The 17,857-nt window shown below is 37.9% G+C and overlaps 1 protein-coding gene across 1 annotated transcript; it reads right to left on the bottom strand.

Annotated features, from left to right (window-relative positions):
• Window positions 1–877: 877 nt before the first annotated feature.
• usp4 (ubiquitin specific peptidase 4 (proto-oncogene)) lies at window positions 878–17,318 on the bottom strand. Its single transcript, XM_038279972.1, has 22 exons — window positions 17,026–17,318; window positions 16,104–16,231; window positions 15,874–16,004; window positions 15,654–15,780; window positions 15,416–15,561; window positions 14,111–14,172; window positions 13,825–13,971; window positions 12,196–12,313; window positions 11,931–12,104; window positions 11,675–11,833; window positions 10,204–10,428; window positions 8,287–8,370; window positions 8,108–8,202; window positions 7,851–8,033; window positions 6,888–7,114; window positions 6,586–6,783; window positions 6,428–6,498; window positions 6,224–6,339; window positions 5,996–6,145; window positions 2,791–2,894; window positions 2,449–2,537; window positions 878–2,318 (listed from the first exon to the last, which is right to left on the bottom strand). The coding sequence occupies exons 1-22, from the start codon at window positions 17,301–17,303 to the stop codon at window positions 2,196–2,198; spliced, it is 3,135 nt and encodes a 1,044-aa protein (XP_038135900.1). The 5' UTR covers window positions 17,304–17,318; the 3' UTR covers window positions 878–2,195.
• Window positions 17,319–17,857: the final 539 nt, after the last annotated feature.

Below are 17,857 nucleotides of genomic sequence, written 5' to 3'. Positions count from 1 at the left end.
AAGGTCTCTTGGCTGACTGATTAATGCTCTGCTTACCCAGATTGTCAGTCTAGCTGTGCAGCCAAACTTTGGCAGCTTTGCAGTTCAATCATCCTCTTGAACCATGCTTTGTCAGATGTTCATATCTAATGGTATGCTGTTTTTTTTATACTTGATCTTATTCAAAGGATGCCTAAAAGCATTTGTAATGCATTTTATTCAGAGGACTCAGATTAAAAGGTGGCTGACATGCAAACCACAAATTCCAGAAGGTTGTTGAAACATTTTGTTCTATTATGCCAAATCTTTTTTGGTTTATTACCTGTAAATATACACACCGATTCCAGTTTTTATGTAAAAAAGGAGCACTACTGCAGAATATTTATCCCTGCTGCCATTAGACTCCACAATGCAACATTATAACAGCTTGTGTAATATCTAATACTCTGTGCAAAAACACTGTATAATAATCCTGCTAAATAAGAGACTTCAGCCATCAGCTATCCATCTATCTATATAGATGCACTGTATATACCCCAAGCACCTTTTCCTCCTTTTGGCACCTTCTTTTTGACTATTGAGCTGATGTAACGAGAACATTTCTCTACTGTGAGATCAATAAACTCAATCAATTTATTATGTGAAATCAAATATATCTCATTTATAAACAACCTGGATAAATGGATGAAAGGAATTTTTACACCTACTGAGAATATTTCTACACATCTCTTAGACTGCTGTCAGGCTTGTTCTGTGGTTTTTTCTTGGTAGAATGGTCTTCCAGCAAAAGAGTGATTACAGGCAGAAAGCTTTACAAAGCTGCAGATGTGTATTATTTGGGTAATCATCTCTGAAAGGTGCAGCTATATCGGAACCAACCAGTAGACTCTGCACTTAAAAAAAAAAAACATCACTTATTTATTCTATTTATTAAACGAGTGCAGAACTTTTTCCAAACAACACTGTAAACAAGTACTAAACACCTTTAACATGTCAAACCACACATCTTAAGCGCATTTTATTCCATCTCTGTTGCTTATCATTTCTAAGATGCTAAACTCTGCATTTACTTTGTGCCAATTAAAACTACATGGAGTTTGCTGCTTCACTTACTGTATGTTTGGCATTACATGCACAGCATTCCCATGTTTAATTTCCAAGATCAAAACCATCATTTTTATACCAGTTTATTTCTTTCACTCAGTGTGCTTTGAAACATAAAACAGGCATTTCCGTACAGAGCGGCATGAATGTACATGACCAATGAGGACGATGCTATTGCAAGGTGAGCTGGTCTGATCCAGCAGCAATCCAAAGACCCTTAAAAAGACTAAGTGATTTAGAAAGTGCACGAGTGACCATAAGCCTTAATGCTACAGCCACACCACACCTTCCTGACTAAATACACCAGAAGCAGACAGATCATGTACTTGTAAAGATTTCAAAGTGCCTCCTTTGTTTTCAGGTTTGCAGGAATAAAAAGGCCGCTTATTTCTTTTAGATTATATAAAAAAAGGAAAACTTTTATGAGGGTAGGAATCTTCTCATAACAGGCCCAAAGGACAGCAAAATTGAAGCTGTTCTTTATAGAAAAAAACAAAAGCAAGGCCGACCAGCTTTAACCTGCCAAGTCCAATATCAAAAAGGTGAATGTATCACAGAGCTGTGACAGCTATGCACCCAGGGATCCACCAATAAGGACGCAGCAAAGCCTCTATAATGGTGGCAGCCATTATTCTGTGAGCAGCTCACACGCATAAACCTGCATCTCCATTAATGAAACCAGAAGTTCAAAATAAATGTAGGCAGCACACCAAAACCCTGCTAACCTATGCATCACATCTATTCATAAATAACTAGAATTACTTTGGTTGAAACAATATGAGCATTTGGCTTTTTTCTTTTCGATTTTCAATAATTTTTGTGGGCACTTGTAACATTCTGCTCATCTAGAGAGAGCTTCTATTTTAACTGTCATTCCTCCAAAGCCCCAAATGAGTTCACTATGACTACCCGATGCCCGGGGGAAGTCTTTTAGTTCACCTTTTAGACAAGGCTGTTCGTTGAAGACAAAGACAAGACGGAAGTCAAATAAACGCGAGGAAGAAAGGGTTAATAAGTCTGTGGAGTCCTCTACCACTAAAGAAGTATGGTGTGCGCATGTCCAAGTCTCTATTCGCCATTTTTTCCAGGTTGCGTTTAAGGGTCAGAGCTCCTCAGTTTGTGTCCATGTGGTCGTCTGCCGCCTCGGCAGCTCCTCCCAGCGAGGCAGATGGCTCAGCTTTTAAGGGGTTTTCCTCTTCTCTGCGCTGATAGAACAGCACGTAGGCTGCTTTAGTCTGCGACAAGATGACAGGGTTAAGGTTACACTACAACAACAAGGACACCTGACACTGCAGACAGAAAACCAAGAAGGCAAAGGAGTCATTCTTTTAGCACATAGAGCAATAATTAAAGAGTTCAACTGACCACAATCTGATCTTCGGAGGCAGACGAGACACTGCTGTCATCGAAGTAGTACCACTTTTCATCCATTTTATTCTTGCCATAAGCGGTATCTGTCTCAAGACAACATGAAAATGTTAAACTGCTATTCAGAGTCAAAAAAGGAAGATCTAATCACACTAGTTTGGGAACATGCATTTGGGGAAACCTAAACTTGTACATGCAGCTGCAAATAAGGGTATTTGATACTATAAATTGCACCAAATGTGATGCATTGGTAAGACGTAGACTACAGAGCTTACAATAATGTTTTAATTGTAAAAAATAATATGGAATAAAGCGGGTCTGGAAAATAAATTGACTTACAGTGACCACCCCCCATTCCTCCGTAGTGGTTTGAAACAGCAATGAGGTCGTAGACATAAGGGCTGGCCTTTGGATCACAGACAAACTCTGACATGTTCAGATCCCTGACAAAAGAAAAGGATTTGTTCTGCTTTAGCCAAGGATAAATTACTCATCTCCTTTTAACCCAAAAATGGTGGTAAAAGTTTCCCAACAGCAGTCAGCATGTGATACGTAGCTAGTAAGACTACACAATCCTGTAGCAACTTCTTGTTTTTACACACACAATGTATAATGCCACTGAAGATGATTTTAAAAAAGGCTGAAAGTCTTTATGTTCAGTATGTTTCGCAATAAAACCAACTGGGTGATAAAGAAAGGTTTTATTGTCTTTCGAATTCTGATCAAAGGTCTGAGACAAGAAGCAATTTTACTTTGGGAAATGATCAGCATTTCCTCATCCACATGTATGATTAAGGTCTCTGATGTTCAGATTACACAATCCAGCATTGTTAAAGGATTATGATTTACAAAAAGGCAGTTTACAAGTGTATTTGTTTATTGATGAATACAATTATTCCATTGTTCCTTGAATTTAAGACGCATAAAAATGGCACTTCTTCACATTAGAGTTACAACTAGGGTTACAAACAAAAGAAGTTCTCTGAAAGGGAGGGAGGGAGGGTACGATTTAAGGGGAAATTTTAAGACTAATAGATGTAAAACAACAAGGAAAAGATTATGTTTATCCATTTGCGGAGTTAAATTGTGGAACAAACTAATTGAGAACCTAAAGCCTAAAAATTCCTTTAAAAAAAAAATGTACAAAGAAATTATTTTCAAAAGGTATAGAGAAGCATTGTAGAAAGAGTTGTTTGTGTTTTTTGTTTTGTTTATTTGTATACATGTATGAAGGTATATGTGTATATATATTTATGTATGTATATGTGTATTGTTCTTTTTTTTTCTCTTGCATGTTCGAAATAAAGATACCAATCAAAAAAAAAAAAAAAACTACATACCTCAGCACGGTAACATATGATTGAAATAGCATGTCCATGTTTAGCCCTTAAAGCCTACTCAGAATCCAGTTTGAAAATAATTCATGTTTAAAGATGGTCCATATGAACTACAATGTAATAAAAGGTGCTTAAGTGTGCTCGCATAGGGTATCTGAAGAAAAATGCATGCCACACTATTCAGCCTTTTAGAGATAACATTGAAATAAAATAAAAAAAATCTTTTCAATTTCACAATTATGTAATTCATTGTTTTAATCAGTAACCTGTTCCCCAATAAGAAAAATACAAGTCTGTGGTTTTTAAGGTGAAAAATATAAGAGTACCAGGGGAATAGATACTTTTATAAAAGACCAACAAGATAAATAATTAACCACACAAAACAGAACTAAAACATTCAGTCTGAAAAAAATAATACAAATTCAACATAAAAAAAAGATTTACATCAGAAGGGGCATTTATTTTGGACTAATGAAAGGGTATTTACTGAATGTACATGTTTTCTTTTAAAAGAGAATCAGTAAAGTTAAATGTCAACAACAAAAAAGTCCAAACCATTTGATCAATTCTAAATAGAACTCCTGCACCAAACGAGATGAGTCCGGTGAACCAACTACAGGCAGCACCGCAGAACTATCAGAAAGCCAGATGCGCTGCGATAAAGCGACAGCTGTGTGGTCAAACACAAACTACAGCAACGCTGAGTTCTTGTAAATCCTCCCAGACTCAACAGAACATAAAAAAAAAAAAAAAAAAAAAAAATCTTGTTCCTACTGAATGAAATTTAAGAAAAGGTATTTGTTTAAATTTGTTAAATTGGTTTAAATTATTCTATTGGAAAGAATAGATTTTAACCAATGTATAATGTTTAGATATGAAGACTCTAGACACTAAGAATAGCATTGCTATCAGCTTTAATAAAGACTTTTACATTTAGACTGCTGGGAGTCTCTGCTGAGACTGCTGCCCCCCTCGACCCGGTCCCTGATAAGCAGACAAGTACAGGAACATGCGGTTCATAGCTCTCCCAGCATGCACCGCAGCAGCAGCAGGTTCTAGTGCAGCGCTCAAAGAGTATTAAGTTAAAAGTTCTGTTTTCTGTTGTTCTATAAAAGTAGGTTTTAAGATCATTTAAGGTGAGAACATTATACTTTTAAGCTTCACTATATGGCCCATTTATTGATTTAGTGTAATTTACAAAAATGTTTTGATGTTGAGCGGACCCTGGCAACCAGCGGAGCTCCTAGGCCAGGCATCCCCCAACGTGGGTTCTGGAGGGCTGCTGTCCTGCAGGTTTTAGAGGTTTAGCTGCTTTAGCACAACTGCTTCTGATGATTGCAGCTCAGTAACAGCCTGTTAATCAACTATCAATGTAAATCAGATGTGCTTGGAGCATGGAGACCTCTAAAACATGCAGGATAGCGGCCCTCCAGGACCAACTTTAGAGATACCCGTCCTAGGCCAACTGCAGCCAGGGTTAATGTTAGCCCGTCTGCAGCAGCCCACTAGCTCTGATGGCAATTATCTTGTTTTATTTTGCAAAAAATTCATTTGATTTGTGTTTATGGGACTGTTTTTAACCATTATTCTGCCACTAAATAAAAAAAAAAATATATATATATATATATATATATATATATATATATATATATATATATATATATATATATATATATATATATATATATTATTATCTAGAGTAGGGGTCTGAATCCGGTTCCAGAAAAGGCCATGTGGCTGCAGGTTTTCTTTCTAACCAAGCAATGGCACACCACACTCAATTCAACTCATCAATTCATCATGTTCAGTTTGCACTCAGTTGATGAGATGAACTGAGGTACCGAAAGTCAATCAACTGCGGGAAGAATTTACAATGCAACTAATAGAGCCGTCTAAATGATGGCTGTGGGAGATTGAGGTAAAATTAACCATATTTATTTCTTACGTTTTTATCTTATAAAAACAAACGACATTAAATGATGGAAATATAGAAAGAGAAAAAGTCAAGTAACACGAGCAACATATGATTAATGTAAATAAAGTTATTTCCCTTTAAAATCTCAGAACCGTCAAAATGATGGCCGTGAGAGTTTTAGTGTTAAAGTGTCCTGTGCTGGCAGCTGAAAACAGCAAATATATAAAAGGTTCTGGTTGACTTCTGACTTTAAATCAAGCTTTTATTTGCAGAAGTCTTTTGAACATCATACCTGATAGGAAAGTCCACCAGCGTGTCAAGCTTGTCCCTCCAGCATCGATTGTAAGAGAAACGCTTCAGATGAACGACCAGGATGCGTGGCAGCGACCATAAGTCAAACTTTTTTGTTGCTTGCTGATGTTTTTTACATGTTGGACAATACCTGCATTGCAAAAACAGATTTTGATATTAAAATACAGTGGTACAAGTCTGAGTCCAACAACTGCAAATGAGCCCTTACCAAGGATCATGTTCTCCCAGAGTCTCCATGGTGGTAAAAAGCTCAATGCATTCTTTCAGAGCCACAGTTGTTTTCTTCTTTTGAGGCTGCAGCATGCTCTCGTGTTTCTCATAGGCCTGCAACAAATGTTTTCATAAGTATGAGCGATTGTTTGCATGTTATGTCACAGCATTTATCTGAGGGGAAAAAAATCAGACTCCTGACCTCCGCTTCCTGCTCATCATAGTACAGTTTCTTTGACTCCGTGTCCCAGTCGATTGCCACCGTAGAATGTGCTGTATAGGAAATAATTATAAAAATCAGAGACGGCACAAAATACTTTCAAAAAGTACATAAATAAATGCAAAAATATCAGTACTGACGGTTAAGTTTGAGGACATTTCCATTGCACGGCAGCGGGCTGATGTTGACTGTGCCATAGGAGTTGACTATGCTAAAAGTAAAGAGCCTCGCTGTCTCTCCTTTGGAGCCATTTTCCAAGTCTGAGCTCTCCTCCTCTTCTTCAGACTGCCCATTCTCTGGCTCAGGACTCACCTGGTGATCCATGGCCTCGTCATCACCTAAACAGTAAAGTTTTGGAAAGACAAATAAATTCCGGATCACATTTCCAAGATAACGTTTTTCTTTTCCAGCAGGACCATAGTAGTTTCTATCTGCTTATTACCGTCATCCAACCCATTAGCTTCAGTGCAGGTTCCGGAGTGGTTGCTACCATTACTGGAGCTGGCACTGCAAGAGGCCCCGTCTGACTGGGGGCTGCCACAGCCGCCCAGACTGGCATTGATGGTAGATGATGCAGAACATTCAGGAGCCTGACTGCAGCTGGATAAAGTAGCTGATGCTGATGCTCGGCTTTCACCATTAGGGTTGTGCTGCTGTTTAACATAGCGTCTGCCACACAAAACAGGAAAAGAAAGCAACATTACAGACTGTAATAGAGATGTCCCGATCCAGGTTTTTGCACTTCCGATCCGATACCGATATTGTTTTTGGACTTCCGATCCGATACCGATACTGGCCGATACCAGCCTATCCGAGCATGTATTTAAGTTTAAGTTAAAGTATTTAGCCTTAGTTGTAAGACTCATGTTGAAAAGGGTTTTAGTACTCTTGATAACATCTAGCCAGCTGAATTAGGTGAGATTGAATAAAACACAATGCTTGGTAACAAAAAAATTAACCTGTTTATTAAGAGATAAACACAAACTGGACAAAATTATGAATAGCAATCTAATATTGCACAGTGAACAGTATGACCGTAAACAGTTAAAGGTGCAAGTATTACTGTTTTTACTGTTTTTAATAAGTTTTAATAAAAATGCAAAACAGGGAAACACTGGCCCAAAATAGTGGAATGGATCGTTTCAATCGGCGAAACTGAAAATACGGACCGGATTTAAAAAAAAAACTGGATCGGCAGTCTGGATCGGCATTTTACATGCTTTGCCGATCCGCATTTTTTTGCCAATATCGGCGTCCCGATCTGATACGTGGATCGGATCGGGACAAGCCTAGACTGTAACGCTTATTTTTTCATCAAACTTAATAAGAAAATATAAAGTGTCACTAGATGTGTCACCTATGCTTGAATTTTGATTTTTAATATAGTTATCCGGTCATTTCTTACCCAATCCGTTCCAGGATCTTCTCGTAAAGGACGTCAGCTAACAGGTTATGTCTGGGCACGGAGATAAGTAAAGGTTGGCCAAATAACAAGGTGCTAGAAGAGCTCCCAACATGCTTAGAGTGGCGCTCCCTGAAATATACAGGCAGGTTCATCCTCTCACTGTCCTCCTCTTGAACCTCATACCTGCAAAGACCAAAAGCATTGGATTAAAATTAAATGCAATCAACAAACAAATTAGGTCTTTAAAGAAGACTCACACAAAAATGTCATCCTTGTCCATGATTTGGTTGAGGGCGTCATCCCGTCTGTAAATTTTATGGAACCTGTGATTGTAAACGTCAGCTACCACCATCTGCAAAGGCAACAAGGATTGTGAATCTTAAGTAACGGCGGTCAAAAAGAAATTCAAGTGATCAAAATCTGGAGGCAAGCTGACCTTTTCAGGAGGAATTCCACAAAGTTTGGACAGTGCGCTGCAGAGGTCTGTGACTGTTCCCAGTTTGGGGACCACCACTCGGTACTGCCAAACAAGGAATAGTGTTGCAGAATTAAAGACTGACTTAAATAATTCAACCGGTCTATAGTAAAGAGGAAAAAAATTATTTAGAACCTTAACCATTCATTGAATGATTCTAGCACCTCAATTAATCATTGTCTACCCTGCTGATACATGGATGCTAAGTGCGTTTATGGGCCATGAAGGAAGACACTGACAGCCAAAAAGAAGCGCCAAAAAAAAAAAGTCGTAGTGTAGGGCTCCTTCAAACTCAACAGAAAAGAATATTCTGCAGCAGACCGGCTCTTATAACACGAGCTCCTGGCACTGCCTAAGCTCTCATTTTTGCCCCTGAATGCAAAACTTCTTTTGATTGGTCAGCATGGTGTTGGCAAATGACATAAGGATACAGGATTGTATCATCACGTGAAAACAGAGAGGGTACACGCGTATCAAACTGTCAGAGTTTTACCTGGAGAAAAACCAACAAGGACGTGCAAAACTCATAATATGGCTACAGTTTATATAATGAGATCAAAGCAGGAAGCTTTCACTGCAGAAAAAACAAGCAGGTTTCACTGCAAAGATATATCTGATCTGTCTCTTTATAGGAAAGTTTGGTTCTTTGGATTTCCTTGCAGTTTTTTTTCTGACAAATTATTAACATTGGAATAAAATGTTAAACAAAAGTAAGTTTTTAAAGGTTAGAGGTTTTAAAAAGACGGTATGTATTATGTCCTAATTTAAATAAGCGATTCAACATTTAGCATGAAGTGTAATCACTTTTTGTTTTTTGTTTATGCACTAAAGAAAAAAAACTCATTTGAATAGAATTGTATAATAACATGCATATATCAAAAACACTGAAAATGTTCTGTTCATGTTCGAGTGAAGCAATTAACACGTATCATTTGCTCCGATAGCACTTGCTTAGTTTTTTTTTTTTAGCTTGAACAGATTTCTGCACAGGGTATGATCAGCAGACATAAGTTGTATGGCGTCGCCATCTGCTGGCAGTACTTACACATCAATCCAATCGGCGGCTTCTGCTGCTTTAGCTCCCACTACAGTAAACTGAGAACTACTTGTGTTTAATTCCTCGTGGCATCAAATATTTATTTTGAGGGCTTTTTTGTTTTGTTTTTTCTTCCTTACACCTGATATTGATCTTTAACACTTTCATTTCACACCTATGCTGGGAGTTTCTTCCATTACTTTATTTTTTACTCAACAAGCACAATACCATACCTCAGTCATGTGGTCTTGTAAAGGTAAATATACGAAGAAAAGTTTAAAACCACAAATATCAATATAATAAACATGCAGTGAACCATGTTTTAATCAAAAAGACTTAGTATGCAACCTGTGTAAATATCCAAAATTATGACTCGGCTCCATCATGTTAAATTAAAGGAAAAACTTTTTGAATATATTTTTATCCGGATACTTCAGGGTTCTCAGCCAGCCAATTTCTCCCCTTACAGTTGGTAAAATTACACTGTAATAAGGCTTCTACTCTTAATTTCAATTAGCATGATTGCTGCAGAAATGTTTTTTGAAAACACCTATTTGTTTATTTTTCCACATATTAATGGAAAAGCTGTTAGAAGAGTCATTGCCATAAAACTGTTATTTAGACAGTCTTAAGTTAAGCTAATTTAGGTGTATGCATCTAGGTTCAGCATCTCCCAAGTCTTTTTTCAGATGAGGGGCGTGCTGCAAGTGGAAGACTAAAACCAGTACAAAAATGTACCGCTTTTAAATGTTGGAACCTATAACCTATCAAACATGTTTAAATATAGGTTTTAATCTATTTTTAAAGGAAAGCTTTACGACTGACTCCTAAATTTGCATTACCTGAGTGGGTCTTGACTGAGGGTCTGATCGAACCAAAAACACCTCCATGGTCCTGTCCTTTTTCATAGGGAGAGGCAGCGTGAGGTAACAGAAAGGGTCAAAGGTCACAGACACTTTGGAACACTCTGGGCAGACTAATGTGGATTTAAAGAGGCCATGGAAAGTGTCCACTATGACGGAGTCGTTGCGTAAGCGGTGGTTCGTCCAGGCTTCCTTTGCAACAATCTGTAATCAAACCAACAACCAGGTAAGCTTTAATAACAATATACAATGGAAATCCAAGATGGCAAGAGCCAAAATCTGATTAAGTAAGAATTTTGAGACGTGTCTTATAAATCTTGGAAAACAAAGCAAATAATGTTAAATAATAAATGTATAAATAATGTTATAAAAACTTAACAGCCTGTGAATCTTTTGGTCACCTTATTTTTCCTCTTAGAAACACTAGTTTTATTAATTTAATTTTTAAAATACAAAAGCTGAAGTTAGCATAAGAAGCATTTCTCTTTAAGTGTCACAAAGGGGTAACAAGATATTAAACTACTTTCAACACTCATGCAAAAAGGTTTCTTAGTGGTCCAAAAACACGATGTGGTCACCTAGACAACAGCAGCATCAAATCTCACACATGTCAGCGTCTGTTTCGCCAGTGTAATTTAGTTATAATTTTAGACATAGCAAAACAAGACATGTCATCCACCGAAAACCCATTAAGTGGCAAAGCAAGAGGGTGTTCCACATAAGTAGTTTTATGTCAGTGCATTTGTGTTTAGGGTAGTGGGATCTACATTGGCTAGCAGGGGCAGACCGCAGCATTTTATGCAGAAGGTGCAGCTGGGGTCGGCTTCACACTTTTTAAATGGAGTCTGATCTGTGGAAGCTTTGTCTGGATGGAACTCCTATCTAATCAAGAAGTTTGTTGAATTTAACCAAACCAGGGTTCCTCAAGATGGAGCCATAATCCATTTTCACAAAAAAATCTTGCATTTCTTGCAGAACATCCTCTTGATCCCCTACTTGCCCGGAACATCTGCACTGAGATTTCTCTGGGAGGCACGCTTTCTTTTGCAATGTTAAAGTCATAATTGAGTACGGTTCCAAAGAGGTTCTATTGTGGGCTAAATCAAACCCAACATCCTGTCAAATTTGGTACTCTTGTCATGCAAGTCACCACATCAGGTCTGGGAATATGGACAAAAGGACTTTTACTTTAGTTCTGTTATAATTTTATTTTTAAATATTTCCTTTGAAAGTTTGCCCATCCTTTTTGACACTGAAAAAGAGAAACGCCTCAAATAGCTAATTGTTTTAGTACACATAACTAAGAAGATCAAAAAACAAAATTATAATATTACACCTAAAAAAATGTAATTCTCAGATGACAGAATCTAAAAATTCTTAATGCTAACAGTTTTTTTTTTAATGCAGCATTAAAGACTTATTTGACACCATTCAAATGCATACTGCTTACATCATCTGGACGACCCTCTGCATCCCTCAGGGCCAGGTAAGGCTTCTTTTTGACACGGTTCAGATCTTCATGGAGTCCGTCCAGCAGGAAGGCCAACAGCTCCTGAGAGTCCTGCTGCTGATAGCCTGAAAACTGCGGAGCAAATCGTCCAACCTGGGTCTGCAAATCAACAGGCACACATCACTGCTTTTAGTTGGCTTTTATGTGAGTTTGCAAAGGAAGTTAACCATTCTCTGATTTATCCGAAGCAGCTCACTTTAAAGGTACGAGGGGCCACATAACTGTTGCGGCTCATCCACATCTGCTTCACCAGATCTGCGTAAGCCTCGGCAATCTCCCCCCTCATTCCCAGAGGATTCTCTCGGTTAATCTCAGCTTCATACTGGTCTGTGAGGAAGTACTCTGTGAGTAGAGACACATTGCTCAGGCACTGGAAAAAGAGGAACAAGAAAGGATTATGTAAACAAAACAAAAAAAATAATGTATAAGTCTGAAAGGATGGTTCATTTGAATTCTTTTACCTGGAGAGCCGAGTTCATGAAGCATGTATTACCCAGATTACTGAGACCACACAGGCCAGGCTGCGACTGTGACTCTCTATAGTTGTAGGAGGAGCTATACGAATTGTATCCCCCATATCTGTGGAGAGAAGGGATTGGTTACTGCTGGTAGACTAAAACATACATACCCATACACCAAGATTTGTTGCACTTTGATGTCTTGTGTGAAAGTAGAGAGAGACATCAATTCATCTGATCCACAGCTGATTGAGAGCCAGTTTGATAAATATAAAGTGTGTGTTTGCTTTAATTAAACCCTTTTCCTGACTCTAATTAGTAGATATTTTCTGGACATTGAAATACTAAACATTAACATTTGGAGTACATCATCAGTATGTTTTACAATTCATGAAATCAAACTAGGTCCAAGTGGCATTTCTTTCCATCTGGGCTTGTTTATGGATTGAACTATTTCAAATTCTGTAACGTACCTGGCAGATAAAAGTTTTATTCACAGTATATACATCAGCTACTGCCACTCAATAATTATATTTCCAGATATATTAAATCAATTTTCACCTCAGTATACAGTACTTGACACATATTGAAACTGCTCTTCTCAAAAATTCTCCTATTCAACATCAAAGAGTCTGATCCAGAACTAAATTAGTCATGTGACCCAGAGTGCTACTTTAAGGCGGTCTGAGTTCCACTAAAACATCAGAGCTAACCAAGCTAAAAGTTGTTAATAGGCAACAAACAGATAATTGCCTGAATCACCTGATCAGACATATTTTTAGTCCCCTGATAGGATTTAATCTAGAGGGGTAAATGAGGACTTGTGTTTAAAAGTAACTCATGACTTCTCAATCTGCTGGTCCAAAATGGTCCGCTATCAGATTCCAAAACACAGAGGGAGACTGACTTCGTAACAGTGCCGTGTTGCCAGTTGCTTTCAGGGGCACTAAACCTGATAGTCACAGGTCTAGTGCCAATAGCAGTCCTTAGCAATTTACAGTTAACTGTGAGCTAGAACCATCAACATCAATTGATCAACTCATAAGATATTTTTCTTCAATCAATTAATAATCACATACATTTTAAGATTTCAAAAGAATTTAGAAAAAAAAAAGTCAACATGTTCAGAATACTTTCAATTTAAAACGCTCTTCTTTCTTTCATGCAACAACGTTGCAGCCCATCAGCAGCTAATTCTAGGATAACGCCTTCAGTTTTAGTCCTTTAACCAAACAATATTACCCAATAGAAACCAGGAATAGCATCAGATTTACTCGCATTGCTTGTAAACCACATAGCTAAAACAATCTGTGCTTCAACTGCGTTAATAAGAATGGAATAATCAAACAGACATAAATGCAAACTAACATGGTTTAAGGGGGAAAAAAATCACATCAACAAACACAATAAAGTCAAAGAAATGACAAAGTCCAATTTTTCTGAATTGGATGTTTTTGCAAACCAATTCAATTATATAATTTCTGGCTCAAAGAAGCGATGACTACTCTCCTGTAAAATGCATTATCTGCTGTATACAAAAACACTTTTGCAAAAAGCTACTCTGTAGCTGAAGCAGATAAATACATGTAAAAGAAGAAAATAACGCAGAGTATAGGAGATATTATTTCTTGCCTGTTGTTAGTGGAGGTACTGTTATTAAGAGCATAACCAGGGCTACTGCTGCTGTCGCCATTGGTTACTGTCGGAGATGCACCAACTGATGAATTTGATGAAAGTTTTGGGGAGGTAGTACAATTTCTAGATGGAGTTGCACTTGATCTGGAGGAAAAAGTAGAGGCACATTCAGCAAGGACATTACAACTTAAACTTTTAATACGCAAAAATAATAATTATCATACAGGAGAAAAAAAAAAGTTTAGTTTTTTAATTAGTTTTATATATCAAAGTGTTTTCTTACTTTGGTTGCAAAGCTTGTCTAGGCCACGTGCCATCCTCATTCTTGCGTTCAATCACAAGCACCTGTGGGAAAACAACCAGAGTTAAAGCCAAACTTTAACCATTTACTTCTAAAGGCTGGTTTATGCTCAGAAACCAGGTTGTCTGCGTGTGTATCGCAGTTAACGCAGATATGCTCTCGTCCCTTCCTCAGACACTCCGGTGCATCTCTCCAAAATTGTAGGTGACCACAGTCAGTGCTGCAGACAGGAGGCCTCTGACTGGTCAAATCTACATCTGCTCTACACTATGCGTATTTCCTGTTTGGTACCTTACTGGCTTGTTTTGTTTGTATGACCACCATTGTGGAAATCGACTCGTGAAGTTGGACCAGCTAGAAGAGCGAGGAGCGAGAGAACGCTCGGACCCATTTTCCACCTGGATCTGTGCTAATTTTCGCCTTCATGTCCCTCTGTTGTTGCACAAACTTGATAACTGTCCGTCTTTCATCATGGTGGAATAACATAACGCAGACCACGCTTCAAAAGTGGGCATAAATAAAAAATATCTGCGACAAGCTCACTAAGAAACACTGCTGCGGGAATATACCAGCCAGGTTAAAAACAAACACAGTATATACATTAGCAGCTGTCATGCTATGTTAAGATGTAAAGGGTTTATTAAATGATTTGCAGGTAATTTTGACAATAGTTACAGTTTCAATCTATATTAATTTTAAACAGATGTAAGCGTTCATTTGACTGTATCCAAGCCAGTTACATAAGTTAACCATCCAGAATATTTACAGGCAAATCTTCGTAAATAACATTTGCTTATCTGAAAGATATTACAAAAAATCTGTATCTTATTGAAAAAACGTTTATCATTGCCCATGACACAATAAAAACTTCTAAAATAACTGCACTCAAATAAAATAAAAAAAAAATTGGGTCTGATCGATCAGCTACCCCTAATTTGTACACCGTTTTTAATTTTAGGAGCAGCCCTGATCAACAATTGCAATATTCTACAAAACAATCCCAACAGAATGTCTCAGGTCAATCTGTTGTAAATATGATGCAGTTTAGACAATACTTTAATTCCTCATAACAAGGAATACTGGGAATACATACTATAATCCTATGATTAAAATCTTACCTTGAGGCTATTGTGCAGCTCTGCATTAAGCTATGTCATGTTCTTCTTTTAAAGCAAAGCCTTTAACTAACTAATTAAGGTAGAGATGGAGCAAAGATCAATGTGTTGGTACGTCATATGGTCTATCAGTGCTCTTTGTGTAATCTCAATAGTACAAAGTCTTCACTACCTGTCCCTGGAAGAGACCAGCATCCTGTACAGTGCTGTCTGGCTTGTTCAGCTGCTCATATGTGTTGCTCATGTATTTGTTCCAGAGTCGGGTCTCCTTCTCTGAAGGGATATTGAACAATGTTCTCATCTCCTTCTCTATAGTATCTGGAAACAAAAAGTTCACATTGTACAAACAAGTCAACATACAGTCAAAAAAAAGCCCCCAGTTCTAACACAAACCTCGCCATAATTCTTACCTATAGTGTCAGCTTTACTGAAATGGCGTGTGATGACATTCTCCATGTTGTCATTCTCACACAAGTTGAGTTCAAGCAGATAGACTTCAACCTTACAGTGCTTAACAAACATGCCATGTTCAACCACCTACAGGATAGATACAGAATTAGACAGAACGGTTATTAGCTGATAGTAGATCAACACGACATGAAATGAAAGGGAAAAAAATAAGTGCTGTACCTTCCTGACAATGGGTCTCTGGCCCTCTAGGCACCTATACCAACTGACAAGCTTATTCCATGCCTCAGTGGGTACAAGGACATAGTCAAGCTCATCTATAAGGTGCTCTTTCAGGGCTCGAGTCTCCTGGTCTTAAACATTAAACATAAACTTATTAATTATAAGAGAGACAATGACAGATATATTTTCCATATTCTCTAATTTAGGAAAGGATAATTCTTTAGTTTTACCTGAGAAGAGCCCAGAATTATCAATTGGACCTGGGTAGAGGCTGCGTTCCCCAACATTATACATGTCCCAGCTGTCAAATCCTACATATTTCTTCCATTGTTTGAACCACCGACTGTCTATTAGATACCTAAACAAAATGTAATCAGTTAGAAATTAGTTTTTTCTTATAATCAGACAGAATGCAAGAAACTATAAGGTGGCTGATAATAGGAAACAGTGGACTTATGTCTTGACAGATCATTACACAACACCAAACTGTCTCAGCTAGAGACCAACTAGTTTAGATTTTCTCTTGTATAAAGCGAATCCTATAGTCAACAGACGTTAAGCAAAGACGTTAAGGAGTAATATAACTATCTGCAATGGAGAATTAACGTTATTAGCTCTTGAGTACAAAACAAGTTTCGTAGAACTATAAAAAAGGACACAGGTCCTTATATGATAGGGATAAATATGAGAGTACGATAAATAAATAACCGCATATAGATAGCTAACAAGGATTGAAAAACATTGGGACTAAAATTCCCAAGAACGATAAAAGTAGCCACTTCTTGTCAGAGAGCCGGTTTGACTAGAATACATCAGATAATTTCGGGGCCTGTAAGCTATCTCAAGTTAGCTTACTCAAACTTGTCATTACATAGGCGTTGAGGTTATATCTCTATTCATATAGCTGGTGGGTAAATATCTGATCTGGTACAGACAAATGTTGGTGTTTATGGTCACATACATGTCTCTTAACAGAACAGTCGGAGTGCTTAGCAGTTAGCATGCTACTCTCTGTGTCATTAGCTTGCCGCTAGCGCAACAGCTTTCGGTTTTACGCTTTCATATTCAGCGTTAGCTTTAGCATGTTAGCACTTCCTGTTTCATGCTAGCTAGCCCTAAGACAAACAACGACTGAATATTGTCGATCCTTACCAGTCGTCTCCCTTTTTTAAAGTTGTTTTCAAAAGTGACCCAATGGTTTGTTTTTGGTTTTCTATTGAAGGAGTTGGCATTTGTGCGGCAACCGGCTCTGAGTCCGAGTCTGCCGCGCTGCCGGATTCGGGTCCGCCTCCTTCAGCCATCATGCAGCGAGTGGACCGGTGTCGTGAACGAGCAGGCTGGTGAACGAGCATGAGACAGCTTCCTCCCAGAAGCCGCGGCCGCAAGCTGGTGCTGAATGAGCTGCTGACTCTGCAGGCGCTCTCCCTCATAAAAATAAATAAAGTTTCGAAAGTAACTTCGCTGTTTTCTCAGGTTTTAGTTTTTTTCAAATTAGAAATTGCATTCGTTTCCAATGTACAGATCACATTTTCTTCACTTCTGGAGGGAGGCTATCCTCTGACGTCACGCTGGGTCATAGGGCCTTTAAATCTGGTCCCGATCATTTATGGTACAGTGCCACTAAATGTATACGGAAGAGGATTAGGGCCACTATAAAAATAAAAAAAGTTAACTGATTATTCAATTTTATTTCAGAATAATATCACAATTCTGACTTTGATTGTGTTCTCACAATTCTGACTGTTTTCTCAGAATTCTGACTTTAATCTCAGAATTCTGCCTTTTTTCTCACAATTCTGCCTTTTTTCTCACAATTCTGACTTTTTTTCTCACAATTCTGACTTTAATCTCAGAATTCTGCCTTTTTCTCAGAATTCTTCCTTTTTTCTCAGAATTCTGACTTTTTTTCTCACAATTCTGACTTTTTTCTCACCATTCTGACTGTTTTCTCAGAATTCTGACTTTAATCTCAGAATTCTGACTG

This window comes from Cyprinodon tularosa, unplaced genomic scaffold, assembly GCF_016077235.1.
Source record: "Cyprinodon tularosa strain WSP-4 unplaced genomic scaffold, ASM1607723v1 ctg154, whole genome shotgun sequence".
NCBI classification, from domain to species: Eukaryota; Metazoa; Chordata; class Actinopteri; order Cyprinodontiformes; family Cyprinodontidae; genus Cyprinodon; species Cyprinodon tularosa.
Note: the sequence above shows the minus strand (reverse complement) of the source record. Positions and strands in the feature narration are given on the sequence as shown.

Coding starts and splice junctions, on each gene's coding strand:
- usp4 (XM_038279972.1), bottom strand. CDS start 17,303: ATGAGGGAGAGCGCCTGCAGAGTCAGCAGCTCATTCAGCACCAGCTTG. Junction 15,562..15,653: donor CAGTAAAGCTGACACTATAG/GTAAGAATTATG, acceptor TTTTGTTTCCAG/ATACTATAGAGAAGGAGATG. Junction 11,834..11,930: donor TGGCCCCTCGTACCTTTAAA/GTGAGCTGCTTC, acceptor GTTGATTTGCAG/ACCCAGGTTGGACGATTTGC.